The sequence below is a fragment of the Pangasianodon hypophthalmus genome, chromosome 3 (genome assembly GCF_027358585.1).
Source record: "Pangasianodon hypophthalmus isolate fPanHyp1 chromosome 3, fPanHyp1.pri, whole genome shotgun sequence".
Lineage (NCBI taxonomy): Eukaryota > Metazoa > Chordata > Actinopteri > Siluriformes > Pangasiidae > Pangasianodon > Pangasianodon hypophthalmus.
In genome coordinates, this window is record NC_069712.1 from 22,525,186 (window position 1) to 22,546,436 (window position 21,251).

Consider the following 21,251-nt stretch of genomic DNA (forward strand, 5'->3'; position numbering starts at 1 on the left):
TCAAACCTGTCTGTGCATTCTCCTCTTTCATCAACAACATGCTTCTGCTTGCAGAACTGCTGTTCACTTGATGTTTTTTGTTTTTTGCACCATTCTGTGTAAACTGTAGAGACTCTGAGAAAATTCCAGAAGATCACCAGTTTCTGAAATACTCAAACCGGCTCATCTGGCACCAACAAACATGCCACAGTCAAAGTCATTGAGATTATCCCCATGCTGATGTTTGATGTGAACATTAACTGAAGCTCCTGACCTGTATCTGCATGATTTTATGTATTGTGCTGCTGCCACATGCATGAATAGGAAGGTGTACAGGTGTTCCTAATAAAGTAGCTGGTGAGTGTATGTCCAGAGGATTTCTGGCACTGTGAAGCAGACAGAGCAGTGCCCAGTGAAAGAGGTGCTGTAATGAGGAATTTCACGCCTTCTGCAGTACTCTGGGTCACTGAAAGGCCTGCACTAGAGGAACAGCACTAGTAGCTCAGGGAGACACTATTGTCCATGCACAAGGGACATGACAGGTTACATCATCATTACACAAGAGGCCAGTATAGCCCGCAGCTGTCAGCTGTTTTTTCCATCATTCATCCTCCTTTCACTTATATTCACAGAACCTCTTAATACTGGAATCACAGCCTGTCTTTTGTAGTAACATGCAGTGAGTGTTTATAAGTCATGTTACATTTACTTACTCACCTTCAGTCACTAGGGCTTAAATTTATGGATGTTGGAAGTAAATTAATAAGGAGAATAAATTGATGGAGAATAAACCACAATAAAGACACCTGATTTAATTATTTCTTATAACTCTCTCATCCATTGAATATTATACTTACAGTATATGAATGAATGACAGCTAATTTTTTTTTGGCCTACCAGTCTGTAGACTGGAGAGTGGGGAGGGCCGGTAAACTTGGAGTCAGTCAGACATATCTCCAGCTCCACGCCCCATGACTGTGTGGAATGTGCCATTGCTGACTCGCAGCCGTTCAACTGAGGAACTTTATTAGTTACAACTTTTTGCTTGGGAACTGTTTGTTGATTTAATGCGATTGTACTGTAATTGTAATTTAGAAAAATCAGGTCTGCAAGATCATGGCAAAACTTTGACGACTTCTTTCTTCTTTTTTGTATTATTTTTAAATAATATAATGGGTATATAATTGGTACTCTGTTTATAAATTTAGTGTTTAGAATGTTCTTGATGAGCCATTCTGTGGTATTGTGATGTTTCTGACTGTTCCTGTGTAATGTGTATATATGGATGATGATGTGACTTTCTATGTGAGGAGTAGTCTGCTTTAAATAAAAGCCTGTGATTCTACCGCATTTGGCTGCTTTATCGCTATGTATACTGTGTATGTATGTATATATAGTTATTAGATTTTGATTTGATTATTCTTTTTTTTTATTAAAATGCTTAATGTGAATAATGAGTTTGGGGGTCAGACTGAAGTTATAGACTATTCAGTTTCCTTTATTGCTTCAAGGCAGAGTCATGGTCTGAGCTCCACGGTGCATAGTCTATTTTGTTATTTAAGTCCTTCTGCTGTAATTGCTCTCAGGCTTTGCAGACTACTCGTTCTGACTGCAGAAAGGCTGCTGTTCGCTGAACCAAAATGAAGAGCGGCCTTTTTCTGGTGCCAGAGCGGCTCCCTCATGCATGAGAAGGCATGATGGGATGATCAAACGCCGACCTGCTTGAGCGTCCCGACCCCCTCTTTGTCCTCTGGCCTTACGCAAACACAGACCCCTCAGCTCCATTCAGATGGTAGAGGACAGATAAGCTTGTCTGCTGCAGGCCATGGGAAACAGCCCACTGCTGCAGGTGGATAACTCTGAGAGTCTGTTCAAACAGTAACTGCTGGGATTAATGGATTTAATTCATGGTTTAATTAATGGTTTAATTGTTAAGTTTCTGAAAGTGGAAATTAACTTGCAGTTGCTAGAAGATTCTACTAAACATGAAACTGTATAAACACTGAACTGTAAGCAAACACCAATAAGGGTGTTTAAATTGTGTGTGTGTGTGTGTGTGTGTGTGTGTGTTGTGTGTGCGTGTGTGCGTGTTCAAAACACCTGTGATGTCTTGGAAACTAATGAACTCTATAACCTAAAACCAAGGCAGTGCAGCTTGGCACAAAGCAGCGGCATGGCTTTGTGGATGAAGCACCTGGCTGAATCAAGACTTATCATTGTGCTGATGGATGAGAACGATGGCTTACGTCTAGACCTGTAGCAACTGTGGTGATGCAATGCTGCCTGCTCCCCAGGTGAGGGCCTTCACACTGCAATAAAACAGCCTAGAGGCAGAGCAATAACTACACTTCTGTCCACATACATTATTAATTGCATTTTAGATCCTTAAACTCTTAGACCACATAGTAGTATTGTAGTGTGCATTAAAATGCATATAAAAACATACCTGCAGTGGTGGTTAGTTACCAAGCTACTACATTATGCAACATACACAATGTTACCTATCATCTTAACCTTCTAAACACCAATGAAACTCTCACTCTTAATCATTAAAAAAAAATTTCCCATGCAATAGCAGGATAGCAAGCATGGAAAGGTAAAGGAGCATAAGTTGGTAAAGTCATTTGTAAGAGCTTACAGTAAAATTTACATTCTGTAGAGATGTCTGCATATACAAATATACGCATATACGATGAATACATTACACACTGCTTTTCACACTCAGGTAAAAAATGTCCATGGAACAGCTTCTTGAGTAGGAAGTGACCTTGTTGTGAGTCAGTGTTCCCACTCTTAAGAGCTGGAGATAAGAGGAGATCCGAGAAGGGTCAATTAGCACTAAGCAGACGGCTATACAGCTTCAGGACCTCTGACCTCCAGGTGCCCTATTCCTGCGAACTCACATTCCTCTGATAAATATGGCAAGATAAGCAAGTCACAAGGTTGTGTCCACAAAGATGAAGTGAGCATGAGAGAGAGAGAGAAACACAGGGTTATCAGTAAAGATTCTCAGAATGAAGTTCTTTGCTTGTCTGAGTTTGTAAAGAACACATGTAACACATGTTCGTGCCTGCATTGATAAGAGTTCAGACAAGCTGTTTGAGCCCATCCCCACACACACATCTCTAGTCTCACACACACACACACACACACACACATAGGCTTCAGGCCAGAGTGCTACAATGTGGAAGAAGAAGAGAAACATCCAGTTATATGCAACAGCAGTAGCCTCTGAAAAGCTATATGTCTTCCTTAAATAAACCATGTATGTGATGTATTGAGGAAGTTTCACTAGCGCTTTATATTGGCTTGCATCCACACAGAGAGAAACTGGGAGTGTGGAGGCAGATTGTAGGGAAGTAAGATTTCAATCTCTAAATTTTTTTCTGAAGGTGTAGACACGACAGCTGGGTCTTTGCAATAAAGCTGTGGCCTCTAATGAACCTAGTCACATAACCATGCTGGTGTGAGTATGTGTGGAGATTTGGCATAATCCCAATTCACAAGTACAATAGGTAGCTGAGTGTGAGACATTGAGGCAACACTATTATTTACATTTACAGCAGGCGTCCTTATCCAGAGTGATTTACAGAGTTGCATTGTAGTCTTGATCGAAACCATATCCTTATGCTGGTGTTGTTATTTTTTAATTAGTGCTCATTTAAGTGCTTGGTGAGGAGGTCTTCAGTCTTCATTTGAATGTTGTTGTTGTTCCTCTTTCGGCTGCTCCCGTTAGGGGTCGCCACCGCGGATCATTGGTCCATGTATTTGATTTGGCACAGTTTTTACTCCAGATGCCCTTCCTGAAGCAGCCCTCCCCAATTTTATCCGGGCTTGGGACCGGCACTGAGAGCACACCGTTGCAGTGGCTGGGGTTGGTTCCCTGGCTGGGAATCAAACCCGGGCCGCAGTGGTGAGAGCACTGTGGCCTAACCACTAGCCCTCCAGGGACCCTCAGTCTTCATTTGAATAATTGCATCAATTTTTTGAGAGTGAATATGTGAACGAGTACATGTTTTTAGGTACTCACCAATAATGATACTGATGCTGATATGATTAATATACTTAGAAGCTTCATGTCAAAAATCCACACCCACTGACAACCACACCCCCTCTCAGCCAAGCCCCCACAGCCAAGCCAAGTGAATGCTTATGTTTAATAATTACACTCACCTGTTGCACCTTAGATTCCTCTATAAATGTCCCTCAGTTTGTAACTAACATTGTTACACAGGATTATATAATGTTATTTCAAGGTGAGGAAATCTGATCCATACCCCTCCATGGTAGGTGCATAGCTTTTGCTTTTGCATAGCAGTTTTTGCCAAACTGTCATGAAGAGGGTGCTAATACAACAGACTAGATGTAAAGTGGGGAACGCCCTGGACGGGGTGCCAGTCCATCGCAGGGCACAATCACACACACAAACCACAGATGCTTAGCTTAACAGATTAGAGGCGGTGTTGTCGGGCACTTTTGAGGTAGAGAAGTGTTAGAGTCCTAATCAAATTAGTGTGAGAAAGTAGCAATAAAACTAATAACTAAGCATACTCTATAACCAATGCCAGCATCCTGAATGTGTAGATCGGTCTGTACGCATATAAACATGCAACCTGAATATAGACCTTTGTGGTGGCGGGGTTGTAGTCAAGCATCAGGTGTGGACAAAGCGGAGGCGGGCCAGACCGGCAGGTGATGCATGATGATTCTCACCTGTGTGTGATTAGCCCAAGTTTATTTATGTATGTCTCTTTGTGCCTTCTGGAGACCCCTGCAACAGGCAAGAGAGAGAGCTGAGCAGCACAGAGCCGTGTGTACACACGTGTGTGAGATAAAACCACTGAAAATTGAAAGGAAAGAAAATGTGGGAAAATAAAAAACCCTTCTGAGTTGTCTCAAACCTGCCTCCCTTTTCCTCATTTCCTTCTGATCTGAAAAGGACTTGTTACACTGGTGCCAAGACCTGTGATTTGAGGAAGATTCGCCGTCATGGAGTCTTCTCCACTCGCGAAGATCATGAAGATCCTCACCGGTATCCAACAGGCACAATACCAGGCCATCCTTGAGCTGCATACAGAGCAGGACCAGTGCTTGTGGACCCTTCTCTAAGCTCAGGCAACGGATTGGCAGGTGCTACGGAGCCTGGTCCAATCAGTGGATACCCAAGCAGCAGCCCTGGCGACAGAGACATTCGTTGAGCTTGTTGAGTGTGCCACAGAAGCGTCGGGCTGGCCAGAGCCCCATTGGGTGGTCCTCCTGCACCCGCTACTGTTGGGTGAAGCCCAGCTCATGGCCCAACAGCTCCTGGTCATGCAACTGCTGGAGTACCCGGACCTAAAGAGGGCCATCTTGCAATGGGTCTGCCACACCCCTGAACAGCACCATCAGTGCTTCCAATCTCTGACTCTCCATGAGCTCGGCTGCCCGTTCATATTCACTCAGCAGCTCCGAGACACAGATGGCTGCTGACAGAGGAGCACAGTGCTGAGGATGTGGTAAAACTAGTAGTGCTGGAGCAGTTTATCACCTGACTAAAGCAAGGGATGGAGGAGTGGGTCCAGTGCCACCATCTGGTATCACTAGATGAGGCAATCCAGCTGGTAGAGGACCATTTGGCAGCGTATCCATGGGGATGCAAGCCCTTCTTTTCTCCCTCCATCTCTCTCTCTCTTTCTTGTTCTCCCCCCTTTCTCACCACTTTCCCTCAATTCCCCACAACTTGGAAACAGGGCCCAATTCCCCTGAAACCAGCTCCCCGGTCCCAGGGTTTACCTATCCCTCCCTCCTTTTCTGCTCCCTCACCTCTAATGACTCCCCTAACTCCCACTCTCTCCACACAGGTAGAACCTTCCGCGCCCACCAGAACCGAGGCAAAGCCTAGGCAGGTTTGGCGGGAAAGCCAGGCATTTCCATGATCAGCGATCCCTCAGGGAAGCGGGAATACTGATCCCTGACGTGCCGCAAGCCTCCCCCGATCAAGCAAGACTGTACCACATGTCAGTGAGTGTACAAGGGAGTACACACCAGGCCTTGATGGAATCAGGGTGCAACCAGACCACCATCCATAAAAGCCTGATTCAATGCAGGGCATTGGAAAATGAGCAAGTGGTGAAGATGAGGTGTGTGTATGGGAACATTCAGAAATATCAAAATATTTAAATCCGGGGCCAAAAGCATAGAGTGGAGGCGGCGGTTAGTCCTCGCCTCACCCATCCACTAATTCTGGGGACAAATTGGCCAGGTTTTCAGATATTGGTGATGGAAATGTTTGTGGATGGGTCCTGCAGTAGTGAGGCACAGTGTGGGATGTGCCCAGAGTTATCTGGGGAGGCCTTGCCTGGGCCATCAAAGTCAGCTCTGTTTCATGAAGACACAGAGGGTGAGGAGGGCTCTGCCTCCCCATCTTTCAGAGGAATTCTCCTCTGGCATTTCCCTCTTGAGCAGACATGCAACGAAACCCTGAGGCACGCCGTCAACCAAGTGATAGTAATTGATGGTCAGCGAGTTCAGCCCAACATTGTGCTCTCCTTCCCCTACTTCACAATTATTAAAGATAGGTTATATCAAATGACACTCAATATATATTATAATTATATATCATATATATATATTATATAATTAAATTATATCAGGACACTCAAACTAAGGAAGAGAGGACCCAGTTGTAGGTTTCAAAAAGCCGTAGGGAATTTCTGTTCCATGCGGCTCATCATAATCCCATGGCTGGGCATTTGGTGCAGGATAAGACACTAAACCATCTATTGTATTGTTTTTATTGGCCGGGCATTCATGGCGATGTTCATAGGTGGTGTGCAGCATGTCACCAATGTCAGCTGGTGAATCCACCCAGCACCCCAAAAGTGCCACTGCACCCATTACCATTAATCGAGGTCCCCTTTGAAAGAATTGGCATGGACCTCTTCGGGCCATTAGAAAGGTGCATGCAAGGATATCGCTTTGTGTTAGTCCTGGTGGATTATGCAATGAGATACCCAGAAGCAGTTCCTCTGTGCAACATCTCAGCATGCAGTGCTTTGGAGGGGCTCGTCCATATTATCTCCTGAGTCAGGATTGACTGACCAGGGCACTATGTTCATTTCACAGACACTATGCAAGCTTTACAGATTGTTGGGGATTAAACTGATTCACACCAGTGTTTATCATCAGCAGACGGATTAGCTGGTCAAATGCTTTAATTAAACACTTAAAAATATGATTCGTAAGTTCATTCATGATGATGCGCAATATTGGGATAAGTGGCTTGAGCCCCTGTTATTTGCAGTACGAGAGGTCCCGCAAGCCTCCATGGAGTTTTCCCCATTCTAAATACTGTACGGGTACAAGCCTCGTGGCATCTTAAATGTCATTAGAGAAAATTGGGAGGAGGGACTTTCTAATAGTAAAAATTAAATTCAGTATGTCCTTGACCTGAGAGCAAAACTCCACACATTAGGACAATTAACACAGTAGAATTTGCTACAGGCACAAGAACATCAATCCAGGCTGTGTAACAGGGGTACTCGGATATGGGAATTTGCACAAGGATAAAGTGTTCGTTTTTCTACCCACTTTGAGCTCTAAATTACTTGGGAAGTGGCAAGGACCCTTTGAGGTCACATGGCGAATTGGAGAAGTCGAACAAGTGGATAGAGATAGACAAATGGATAGAGGCGATGCACTTCATGCTGAGGGGTGGTTCGTGTGGCTCTGCCAATGCTGGTTCCCAAGAGGGAGGATCTGGGACCAGAGGTAAGTCTCAAAAGTGTGGCCCAATTCACCCTGGTCTCCTGTAGAGACCACCTCTCACTGTCCCAGAGAGCACAGGTTGCCAGGTTGCAGGAGGAATTTTCCGAAATGTTTCCGAAACCCGGTCGCACTGACCTCATAGAACACCACATTGAGACTCCTCCAGGTGTGGTTGTATGCAGCAGCCCATACGGGTTTCCTGAACAAAAGAAAAACGTGGTTTGGGATGAACTCAAGGCTATGCTTGACATGGGATAATCGAGGAGTCCCACAGTGATTGGAGCAGCCTGGTGGTCTTGATGCCCAAGGCCAAGTAAACACAGTGTCTAAATTTGGCGTGTATCTGTTGTCTTGCACTGATGAACCGCTTGATCGATTAGGTGTGGCTTGCTTTTATTCAACACTGGATTTAACCACAAGGTACTGGCAAGGTATTCCCTTGAGTACAATATCTCACAAAAACACTGCCTTTTCCACACTGTTTTGGTTACACCAGTTTGTCATACTACTGTTTAGGTTGTTCCGAGCTCCTGCAACGTTTTGCCGTCTTCAGGACAGAATCTTCTGCCCGCACAATGCATATGCCATTTGCAACATCTTAGGGCTGTCCTGAGATCCTTGACATGGGCGGGACTCACAGCGAACCCAAAGAAGTGTGCAATTGGACAGGTGGAGGTACAGTATTTGGGCTTCCATTTGGGCCATGGGCTGGTGTGTCCCCAAATTGATAAGACAGCAGTGATTGCGGCCTGCCCGAGACCCAAGACCAAAAAGGAGGTGAGGCAGTTCCTGGGGCTGGCTGGCTATTATAGAAGGTTTGTACCTAATTTTTTGGACTTCACCAGCCCGCTGACTGACCTCACTAAAAAGGGGGTTCCAGTGGATGGTGCAATGCTAGCAGGCTTTCTGCCAGGTAAAAGCGATTTTGTGTGGGGGGGGCCTGCTGTTGTATTCACCTGACTTTTCTCTCCCTTTTCTTCTGCAGACTGATGTGTAGGACAGAGGGCTGGGGGCCGTTTTTTCACTCCTTGGTATCTGGCACTTCAGCCATTCAAGTTCGAGGTGGTCCACAGACTGAGGGCACAGTTGGTGGCATATTAACTCTCCTGCCGGGGGAAGGGGGGGCAGTCAGCTGCAGGCCGGATGGCTCCTTAGGCTAGGTCGGGCAGTGGGGGAATGTGGCAGTGGAGGTGTGGTTGCGCATCAGCTGTGGACGCAGAGGAGGCGGGTTGATGCATTATTCTTCTCACCTGTGTTTGATTTTTTTGGTTTCCATCTAGCCACCCTACTCCATAGCCCAGACATGTGAAGAATACGAGAGATTGTTGTCACATGCAGAGAGTAATCAGTATTTGTAAGATATTCCTTCAGCTCCTTTAATGTTGTGGTAGGTCTAGTGGCAGCCTCCCTGGTAAGTTTTTGTCTTGTCCTTTTGTAAATTTTGGAGGGATGTCCTGTTCTTGGTAACGTCACTGCTTCATTTTCTCCACTTGTTGATGATGGTGTTCACAGTGTTCCATGGTATATCTAATGTTTTAGAAATTCTAATGTTTTAGAAATTCTTTTTTATTCTTTTCTTATTGATACCTTTCAACAAGTGAAATACTGTACATGTTTTTAAGCTCTTTGCAAACCATGGCTTCAGCAGTCTGGTGAAACCAAGGGAGATATCAAGAAAATTCTGCAGAAACAGCTGATCTTAACTTGGGGTTAATCAGAATAATTTCATTGATGACAGCTGTATGAGAATTACTTTTGAATGTGAGATTGAATGTGATTGGTTCATTCTGAACACAGCCACATCCCCAATTCTAAAAGTTTGTGCACACTTATGCAACCAGGTTATTGTAACTTTTTATTTTTCTAATAATAATAATTTCTCTAAAATGTTTCTGATTGTTTTTCACTTATTTTTTATACATTGTAATTTCACACTGATGGCAGAAAAAGTTCAGACATGATTTATCTTGGTTTCATTTTTTACATCACAAGACCTGCCATTTTAACAGGGGTGTGTAGACTTTTTATATGCTTTGTTTTGATTGCCATCATTAATTGTGAAATAAGGTATTGATTCATCCCTTATTATTATTATTATTATTATTATTATTATTATTATTATTATTATTATTATAAATAATAATAATAATAATAATAATAATATTAATAATAAGGGATGAATCAATACTTTTGCAATCTTTTGCAGCTTGGTTTTTAAGAACATAAATTCTTCCCAACCTGATAAGCTTTTCCCAGTTTCCTGGCAACTCAGATAACCTCTCTCTGGGTGGCATGGCCATAGGCTCTGGGTACAGTCCTGTGCCACCCACGCCTTGATCCTGTACTGATTAGGTTCTTGTGAAGAATCATTCGCCCGTATCAGAACTAGCGCCCAGCTCTTTCGTGCCACACAAGATTTGGGGTTTTCCAATCTCATTCCAGGGCTGACTGTGATATGAGTGAGCATTTGCTTTTCACACAACAAAAGTGACAGCACACAGGGATGAATAAGAGAGAGGAAATAAAAGCTCTTTTGAGCATTGCTCAGCACACATCCATGCTGGTGTTCAACAAACAAGCACTCCTTTGTTATGAACAGCCTCAACACAATGCTGGTTCCTTTTGTGAAGAGGAAACTGTGTGCATTCCTTTATTTGCTTTATGTTCTGTCTGACTATTTCACTGATTTGCTCTCTGATCTGTCACGTACAATTCTATTCTCAGCATTTTAGTCTAATTTGACTGGGTTGAAAAATACATTAAATTACATTAAATTACTTTTTTTCCATTGAAACATATTTGATATAATAACTGAGCATTGTAGTTCATGGGAAGGAGTTAAATTAAGATTTATGAGGCTTGGGACCTTTGTGTCTTCCATAGGTGCAACAATGTGGGAATATTTATAGTTCTATTCACTGTAATTATAGACCTCTCAATAATGATTTGATGAAAATGTTATTACATGACATGGATTGATATGTTTCTATCATTAGTGCTTAATGTAATTAGCTAAAAAAACAGAAGACATTGCTGATCAAGGTTAGTAAATTTCATCCATTCACTTGAAATAGGCTAATAAGCATAATGCCTAATGGTGACAAATTTCATCTGGATAGCTAGCTAACTGTGTGACCAAATATTTTGGAATTACTTCAGATAATGTTATAGAAGAATATATTCTGTTGACATTTGTGTGAGAATGTGTCCCCCACTGTGCCACTTTTTGACTGCATGCAATATTTACAATGTTTACAGTTTATTATTATTTTTACTAGTTGAGTACATTTAAAATTTGTTTGTGTTCAGTGTTTACAGTTTGTTTTTTTTTTGTACTAGTTTGTAAGAGTTTACTTATCATATTTGCACTGCTTGTTTGTAGAAGCATGCACTGTCGCACAAGAATTTCATTGTATATAGATGCTTACAGCACTCTTTATGCACATGACAAAAAAAAAACTTGAACAGGACACAAGTGCATAAACTCAGTATATACCTTACTTTGGCAAATCCAAGAATCATAATCAAATTCAATAGCAGGGGTCAACACACAGACAGGCAGGCAAATCTAATAAATCTACAGGTATAATCAATGTCAAAACACAGGCAAGAGTTAAAAACCAGAACAAACAAGGATACAATAAAACAAGCCTCAGACTTACCTATATAAGAGCATGATACCTCACAACAAACAATGACATAGAGGATAAAAAAAAGACAAATGAATCAAGGACTAACATTAATCTGGTGAACACAATCAGCCAACAAGTCAATGACAGGACAGGAGCAGAGACAGGACTAGGACAGAAAACAAACAAAATCACTATGGGAACCTTAATGCAAAGGGAGAAACCATGACAACTTGCACAATTATGAAAATTAGAAGGATGGAAGGAATCATAGCTACAGCTAAGCAGCACCAAAGAAGTTTCACCAACCTGAATTATCATACAATGGTAGAAGGGGTGGGGTCAGTAGCATTTCCATAGCTAGTAGGTGTCCAGGATTTGCCTGTCATGAATAATGAAAATTAATTGAATTCACATAAACTGTATTTGTAATTTACATTTCCTGTTTATCATCCCACCCATAGAACATATTTGTCCTGTAATTAAAAATAGGAGTCATTCTACAGAACAAGGACAATTTCCATCTTGCGATTTGCAAAGGTTGATGTGTTCAGATTGATTATCATTTATGCCTAACCCTAGGCATAAATGATAATCAACAGTTGTATTAATATCAGGGATGCTAAGAATAACCCACAGATATTTGTTTTTAAACAGTTGAAGTATGAAGAATGTTAAGCTAATGTTATGCTTCATTAAGCATAATAGTTGGTGGATAGAGAGAAGCCTGCTTACTCTAATGTGTTATTCCCATTCATAATGAACACTGTCGAATTCAGTGAGTTGTATTTGCATCTTTCTTTGATTTCCTTCCTCAATGTCTCGCTCTAATTCTCTCTCTCTTTCTTTCTGTTTGTCTCCTTTTTCTCTATCTTCTCCAGGAGGAGAGAAAGAGTCCAGAGGATCTGGTAGCAAGCCAGCTGACCTCTGGACAACCTCTGAGATAGAGATAGTGATGGAAAGTAAGGGAGAGAGAAAGAGCGAAACAGAGAATGAGAGATGGATCTGAGCCACCATTCTTCTCAGCTTCACACTCTCTGTGCTATACATTCTGTAGCCTATTCAGCCTGGTGCCTTCTGGGTACAGACAGAATATGATCAAAGGGAAAAGACTTTTAGCCTAAAATGCCCACTCTTTCAGTGTGTATGTATATATGTATGTGATTGTACTATACAACATGTGTGTGTTGGTGTAGTGCTGTCAGAGCTCACCCTTCAAACTTCTTTGTGTCCTCAGTTAACAGGAGCTCATTGTGAAAAGCTCTCTCCCTTTCTCTCTTGTGCTCTGATGCCCCGCTCTCGTCAGCCTGACCCATTTCAATGTCATGTCTCCTCTCAGCAGTAACAACGGCTCAAATTTAAACCCTTACATCTGAGTAAAACTCTGCACTTCATAAATAATAATGAATGCTGACATACAAAACATTTACTTGCCTTTTTTCCTTACCACAGATGTTCTTGGTTGTATCTTACCCATGTGAGCTCCTCCTCTACAGCACTGCATTCATTGGTGGGGAGGATCTGCTGGAATGCTGCTGTAGGTGCCAACACAGTCGAGCAGGCCTGCTATGCTCCAGTGCTGAAGATAAGTGAGGCCTGTGTGGAGTGTGTGTTGAGTAGTTGAAAACCAACAGAGACTGGCACAAGAGTATGTGACAGAGTTAATCTCTGTGTGTGTGTGTGTGTGTGTGTGTTTGTTTGTGTGTGTGTTTGTGGAGGCTTACTTATTTATCTTTAATTTGTAGATTTCTCAGAGCTGGTAATCAAGTTCTCTGGTAAGCCAGTGGTCTTTTATGTGTGTGTGTGTGTGTCTGTGTTAGGGGTGTTACCAAATACAAATATGTTATTTAAATAGATAACTTGTTCTAAACAGACACATATACAGATACAAATAGGAGGCATGCTATTAGAAAGGTTCATGGGCCATCTGTTTGAGAGTAGAGTTGTGCAATAGGATCCCGGATGCAACAAAAAAGTCGTGGCAGCGGGAACATTTTACTTTCATACCATAAAGCAGTCAGACGCTTGCGGGACAAGGAAAGATCACTTGCATTAACGTGCATGTATTTATTCATTTATCCTTAGTAACTGCCTGGTCAGGGTTTTGGTGGTTTAAATCAGACTACTAGTTTGTTTAGATTTTGGGAAATTAAACCAACTAAATTAGACAGGTACAAACAAAAAATAATTACTGCAGCAGGATTAAAAAAAAAAAAAAAACATTCTTGCGTATAGACTGTGTCTCTTAAAAAAAATAAAATAAAAAAGACCTACCTTTTTTAGGCCATGCCCACTTCGGGTTTAAATCTGAATATTTGGAGCACAAAACAGATATTGAAACAGGTAGTGACATTGTCTTACACCTCTAGTGTGTGTGTGTGTGTGTGTGTGTGTGTGTGTGTGTGTGTGTTTGTGCATTTGGATTCTTACACCAGCAGAATAAGATAGTCCTGTTAGCCTGACTATAGTGACCTTATGCCTTAAAATGAAAGCACTCAGGGTTTTCAGTGTTAAATCACAAAAATAGATTCCACAGCTTTGAATCTATCCCTTCATAGATGCACTTAGTTATAGGATCACAGAGCAGTAACAGGATAAACTAACTAATTAAAAAGTGATGAACACGATTATGGTTCTAGTGGTTTATTTATTACACATATTATGGCTCTTATACTGAAGTTCCACTTGTGTTGACCTGTCACAAATATGACCTAGTTTATTAGCAGTTAACTAGCTAGCAATTTAATTTTACTAGCAGATGGCCATGGGGACATTTCAAAAATGCATATTCAGGTTTAGTGTATTCGAAGATCCTGGCATTTTTGCCAGGATGAAGGTGTGGATTAATTTCATGAGACGTTAAAAAAAAGTATTTGACAGGTTTTGTGGGTTCTAACAAAGTTAGCTTGGTTAAACTTCCATTAAATATTAATGGTTTCCCTCACAATGTTGTTAGAATGCTAGAATGCTTATTTTATGTTTCCTACAACTAAAAAGGTTGTCAGAACATTTACAGTATATGTGCTATGTAAAAATGTTCTCAGAACATCCAGTAAACTTGTCAGATTGAACATTCTAGGAACCAGTTCCTAGAATTACAACATTAATAAAATGTTATGCTAACATAAAAACTGCTAGCTTGGGTTAATGTTCACTCAGTGATTACTCTGGTTGAGCGAAACAAAAGCAAATGCAGTGGAGCATAAAGCAGGTGGGGAGTGAGTGAGTGAGTGTGTGTGTGTGTGTGTGTGTGTGTGTGTGTGTGTGTGTGGGTGTGTGTGAGAGAGAGAGAGAGAGAGAGAGAGAGAGGGGAAGAATTGTTAATCGTTTGAGGTGACTCCTTAGCTGTGAGTCTGTCTCTCATTAGAGACCCTTATGGCTGACCCATGGCCTTCGCTGCCTTTATTCCTTTCTCTCTCTCTCTCTCTCTCTCTCTCTCTCTCTCTCTCTCTCTCTCTCTCTCTGTCTCCCAGCACCTGGGGCTGCACCTCAGGAAAAGTCCTAATCCCCTCAGGACAATAAAACACAGATGGTACCTTCTCACCATCTTTTTTTCTCATGTTCTTTTCAGACATGCATTCTGGTAAATGTACAGACTAGTGTGTCTAGAACTGATTGTGTGTATGTGTGTGTGTGTGTGTGTGTGAAGGAGAGAGAGAAAGAAAAAAGGAGAGAAAGAGTATGAGTAGAAATGGCGTACATATGGAGCACAGCTGCTGTTAAAGCCATGACGGAAGGTCAAAGGACTTTGCTGGCAGGACAAAGGACCAACGTTGAGTTCAGCCCTACCTGTTTTCCTGTGTGTATAGCTCTGTGGGCTGAGATTGTGTGTGTGTCTCAAAATAGACAGAACTGTTGTTTCTAACTATAGTCTTTATGTACTGTTAGAAAGCTGGACGAAAAAAAAAAAAATCTCTATGGCCTCAGACAAAAGAAAGCAAGCACACTGCTTTATGAGCAGCCTTCCTTCTCCTCTGGCTTCCTTAAGGGAAACTTAAGGCTTCCTTAAGGGTCGGAGGTTATTGTACATAACGTTTCTCTAGAACACAGTCATATAGCCTCAGGCAGGGCCTCACTTACTTTTTCTTTCTTTTGCCTGTCCTACACATACACACAGTAGCCAACTGAACAGTATGAATATACACCCGCATACTGTACAGTGACATCCACACACTTAATCATCCATGACTAGTCTCTCTTTTAAAGCTGTGTCTTTTCCTGAAGTGCTCCAGTCTGGATTGGCACCGCAGAGCACCACGTCTTTATGAGGTTTTTTGAGGCAGTGACCCTGTGCCAGGCCAGATGCACGGCACGCCCGTGCCAGCCCTCCCAGCTCCCTAACCTTCCCTTTCCAAATTCTTCCAAGATTGTAAAATTGTGTTTGTTCTCACACACGCACACTTTCTCTCACTCTGTTCTTCAATCTGAAGAGCTGATTAAGAAACACAAACCCTAATACTGTGGAAGAAATAACCAAGACACCATCTTGAGCTTCAAGACTTTTATATTTTTATACAAAAATATTGCTTTTATCACAATTGTCATTATATACACTACATAGTTAGGAAAACCAAAACCAATGTACATGTCTATTTCAGCTTCATTTAATTGCTTTCCCTGAAAGCAAAGACTCATTTAATCCTTCACATGACAAGTAAAAGTTTGGCTTCACATTTCCTTGGGAAATTCATAGGTTGAGAAAAATCACCTTGTAATGAACAAGTCACACAGACTGCAGGTGTGGATTTGGATCTCCTCCACATAAGACATCAACAGCTGCAATTCATTTTCAAACTGATCAAGACACTTGGCCAATGCACACACACAACAAAAATGTCATATCCAGAAAAATACATTTAAACTCTGCTTCTTCATTTTACAGTAAACTGGACGTTCATAATCATTGTTCTTGCACCACCAAAATATTTGTTTGAAAATATGGCTGTATGTTTTACCATCCCTTCACATAAGATGAACAAACTAGAAAGATTTGGAATGAAAGAGGATATTTAAAGCTCTGTAAAATGTCAGAATGAAAATAAACACCCTGTGTTCACTTTTAAAAAGTGCTAATGATCTAAGAGAAGAAAAGGAGAGAGGAGGAGATTCAGCATAGATAGGAGCTGTATTAGATATACCTGAGTCCTGTAGGTGAAACCAGCTGTGACATAAAATAGAAAGTAACACAGGAAGCAGGACAGAGGAAGAAGAAGAATAGGTGGTTTGGGGAAATGAAAAAGAGGAAGAATAGCTCCCTGATGGCTGTGTGTCTGAGTGTGATTGAGGATGTCTTGTGAAGGTCCAGGTAGAACTCCAACTTAGAAATTATTTTCAACATTCAAAATAGAGGAGGAAGCTCAGACAAACAATACACTCCATTGCACTTAATTAGGTCTCAGTGTGTTCAGCGTCCTCATGAATTTGGCATAAATAATTTTAAAAAATGAATGGAGGGATGGAGAGCCATGAGGGTGACTCGTCCCAACCTTCCTCATAACGATTGCAGTGTGAGAACACAAGGAGACCACAGCTCTTCCTCATCCTTTCTCTCTCTCAGCTGTCCAGCCGGACATACGTTAGCTTTCCTTTATCTGGAGCCATGGTGGACAAACCCGTCTTGAAGAGCACAAGCTGGTGGCCTGGGAAAAAAAAAAAAGACAAATGAGAGGAGGACTCTCAGTGAGGACGTCCACTGCATGGGAACATTCCATATAAATGAGATACTGGATTAAAGGGAATGAGTACAATGTGGGAGTAAGACATGTATGAGCTAATCAAGAAAGGGAATGGAGAGAAACAAAGAGGATGAAGATGGACGAAGACAGACTGTAGAAAAATAGAGGAAGAGTGAAAACAAAGGCACAATCAAGCATGCTCAGGAAGACAAATGAGGCAGAGAGACAGTGAGGAGAGAAAGAGAGAGAGGAGAGGTGAGGGGGAGGAGGAATTCATGAGTGGTCAGCTTGAGGCTGTTCAATAGAGATTAGCGATGGACGTGCTGATGTGCTCCTTTCAGGCCGCGCTTTAATGAAGTGGCAGTGTGCTGCTGAGGGGGAGGAGAGGAGGGGCGGAGCACAAGGAGCGAACAAGTGATGAAAGAGGTGCGCAGGGAGGAGGCGGGAACGGCAGCCAGAGTACTGTTTGATCAGGAGAATGTCTGTCAGCACAGAACCTTTACTGAGATACCCACATACTCTCTCTTACAAACACACACACACACACACACACACACAAACACACATATATATATGCACAAGCACTGATGCTGCCTTGGCATGCATCTCAGACGCTCCTATTTTCCACTTGCAAAATCACTGCATTGCACTCATACACTCTGCTTGTATTAGACTATCTAGACACCCAATATGAGCTACTATGGTACCTTCATAACATTTCGTCTTGTTGAAATAATGAAGATAATGCAACCAATCATTAGAAAATTAAGCCTGTGCCTATATGTTTAATCACTGCAAAAAATACGTTTTTATTTATTTAGAGAAATAAAGCAATAATATAGAACACCAAACTGTCCTTTCCTCTACTGCTATGACAGAGTAAAGGTTATTAACAAGTCAAAATCTCCCTCTTTAGGGACGTTCATGTGCAACTGATATGTCTGATCATTTGAATAGAACATGATGAGTTAGAGAAATTTTGTACCTGTCCAAGTGCTCTGATTGGTCATGATGAAGGCTCTGCACTGGGCATGGCTCTCACACACACCAATGGCCTCATCGACACTGTAGACAGACAGCATGCATCTGTCGTGCTGATAGGATGGCCAGCAGCGGTAGTTCTCTCCTGGTATAGACACATCTTCCACCTGTTTATATTCTGCAAAAAAAGAAACAGAGCATATGAGATAAATGGAAAACTGAAAAATCAAATATTAATCACATTCTTAGAAAACAAATGTACATGTAGAGTCCTAAAGATTTTTTTTTTTTCTGTCTGGGAGAATCTTAAAATGTGCTCTGTAGATCCCCTTTATGGAGCTAAGAACTCTTAACTATCCGAGGAAACCTTGGAACCAAAAAAAAAAGCAGAATGTGTTTCTATACAGAAATGGGTGTGGGGATCTTTGTGGTGGGAAATGATAAAATGATTGTTCAGTTTATTGGGGCAACAAAAAAATGGCTATATACTGTATAATGGACTGAAAAGGTTCTTTAGGGAATCAAAGATGGTTGTTCTATGACATCATTCTAAGGAACCTTTCCTGGTACCTTAAGAGCGTACAGTGTGGGACACGCTATCTCATTGTACAAGCACATGGAGGTTGTGCTGGTTTATGGGTCTGTGCTGGACATGTGTCCAATCACTCACACACTCACTCACACACTCTCCTCTCTCTCTCTCTATCACTCACACACACACACACACACAGAGTCATGAACGCCAGTCATCGTGACCCCAGTCACAATGCAGACCGTCGTCACCAGGCAACTGCAGCAAGAGGCAGAGAACAGGAGAGGAGATAAAGAGAATGAGAGAAGGAGAAAGAGGCAGATAAAGACATGTGAAGACAGTGTGTCTAAAGAAAACTAAACCAACAATGACCCTCCCATGCTTCACCCATCCCAGCCCTCTTTCTGCTCCACTGTCTCACTTACTTACCCCAACACAACACCTCTATACACCCAGTACACAAAAGAGTAGTTGTTTAGTAGTTCAAATAGTACTTTGAGAGAACTCAGTACTAATCATTATAGTGCAATTAAAATGACCATATTTGTTTTAGGATCCCCCTACGCCAGCAACTGCTGATAACCGTTAAATAATTTACTTGAACCCATTTTTTTAGTGTGATCTCACATGCAAAGGAAGGAATTAGTTTTAAGCCAGTGACAAATACACTGTGGTTGCGCAGTCACATTTGTCAAAGCAACAAAGTGGAGAAAGATTAGGCAGTGGTCTTAAGGATAATCATTTGCTGTTCCAATCTTGACCAAAGGAAAATATTCTGAAACATAAACCAAGTGAGAGAATCAAACGAGGATGAATAGCTGAGAAACAGGCCTCTGTAACTTGGCCAAAACTCACATCAAACTGGCCACGCAGGCCAACTCTTAATGGCTGGATGCTGTGTTAAATCATTGTTTTTTTTCTCAAACAACAGACAAGCTATCTGTTTCTTGTCATGGTGGGGCCATGGTCTCAGCTGTGGCATCTGTCTTATTTATGCAGCGACATACACAAAATTGCCCTAATATTAAAAGTTGTTCATTGACCCCTTAATCCAGAGTAACACAATGTAAGTTTTGTAGTGTTCTTTAAATCATAGCTGCTAATTTCCATACAACATATAAAACTTACATACAGTATTTTACATACACATATTCATTTCTCCTGTGTAACAAGCAAAGTGTTCCAAGTGAACTCCAGGTTTGTGATCCAACTCACAACAAACTAAACATTTATGCAATTTTCTCATTAAGAGTACAAACTACTGGTTAGATCACCACACCACAGAGGAATGTAAGCTCCTTTTCTATGCTATTGACTCTCATACCAAATTGGACCTCAATGCTGATGGACCACACCACACATTCTGATGTATTATGTGAATTGTATGTTACAGTCTGTCGAGTGAATGCTTTATCTAATAACAGAAGTGTTCAAATGTGTGTGAAAACATGAAAGTATCCCTGTGCTGTGTTAATAACCAGAGTGCAAAAATAAAGCGAGACTGTTGTTTCAGTGTAATGTGCTCAGTAGATTCTGTGTAGACTCTCTTGCGGCTGTTTGTACAGTGTGGATTTGGGCTGGGCCTGACTCAGGCATGTAGAATGGATCAGAGTCTCCAGATTAGTTTATATGTTCAGCTTCCTGATGTTGTGACAGCAGGCCTGATGAGTACAGTACGGCCCCTTCAAAGCATCAAGCTCAACCTCACGACTGCTCAAGCATGAATTACTGATCCTCTTTCTCTTTCTTTCTCCCTCTCTCGCCTTTGAGATATTGCTGAATGGGTGGCGAGAGGCAGGCTGATTTACTAGCTTCATCCACTTGTTCTTAAAGAGAGGGATTGCCTCGTTTTTTTAAGGAAGGCCATGGGAGCTTCAGTCTTAGGCTGTGTGTTTGTCTGAATTTAGTGTCTGGAGTGTGTGGCTGTGTGGTTTTAGGGAGGAGGGGAGTCACAGACACCCCCCCCCCCCCCCCCCCCCTTTCATGTGGCCTGAGGACCGGGGAAGAACCAGTCTGCAGTAAATAACAGCAACTAAGGGATATTTTATGGGCCTAATGAATGCTTTATGGAGCTCTCGCTTTCACTAAATGGCTCGGTTACATGCTGGAGGTATGATGTTTAGGACAGAGGGAGGGGGAGATGGAGATAGAGGCTCTCAGTAGCAGACAGGGAACCTCTGAGTGGATCTGTGAACACGCCGAACACTTTACGAGACTCTTTAACAAAGAACTGCGAATGGAAAAGAAACACTTATTGATCCTGCTGTGTGCATCCCTGCTAACAGAGAACATTACGGAGAACATTATTCGCTAAATATTCAACAGGTTCTGAGAAGGTTAAACTGCAACATTCCAGAAATAATATTTCTGCTACGTTCATATAATATATGCTGTAATAAGGTTCACAATGTGTTTAGAATGTTAGCATTATTTTTAAATTAAATTATGCAGCAATGTTGTATGAACATTTATACATGTTGACGTTCTTAGAACACTCAGAAAACTTGACAGCTTGAATGTTCTTGGAAACTTTCATACCTATTTGTCAATTTGCTGAGTGAAATTGACACATCGGCTTGATTTGCTATTTGGTTTGGCTTAGTTTCACACATAAATAACTGAACCAAAAAGCAAAAACCACTGGCTAAAGGGCATGTAGAGCTGAAAATGTATTGGTAAAACTCTTTCGTTCATTAGTCAGAAACACAG

At 41.8% G+C, this 21,251-nt stretch overlaps 1 protein-coding gene across 5 annotated transcripts in view; it reads right to left on the reverse strand.

Moving 5' to 3' along the window:
- Window positions 1–1,451: 1,451 nt before the first annotated feature.
- Window positions 1,452–21,251, reverse strand: part of pkdcca (protein kinase domain containing, cytoplasmic a) — a 39,264-nt gene continuing 19,464 nt past the window's right edge. The window contains exons 6-9 of one of the 5 annotated variants that reach the window (XM_053232693.1): window positions 18,015–18,188; window positions 12,567–16,993; window positions 11,664–11,736; window positions 1,452–11,523 (exon numbers count right to left, since the gene is read on the reverse strand). In XM_053232693.1, the coding sequence (XP_053088668.1) occupies window positions 16,908–16,993; window positions 18,015–18,188 (260 nt within the window). In that variant the 3' untranslated portion in view covers window positions 1,452–11,523; window positions 11,664–11,736; window positions 12,567–16,907. Of the gene's footprint in view, window positions 11,737–12,089; window positions 16,994–18,014; window positions 18,189–21,251 lie in introns of all 5 variants that reach the window. The other 4 variants (XM_053232694.1, XM_053232696.1, XM_026934474.3 and 1 more) reach the window with 4 other exon arrangements.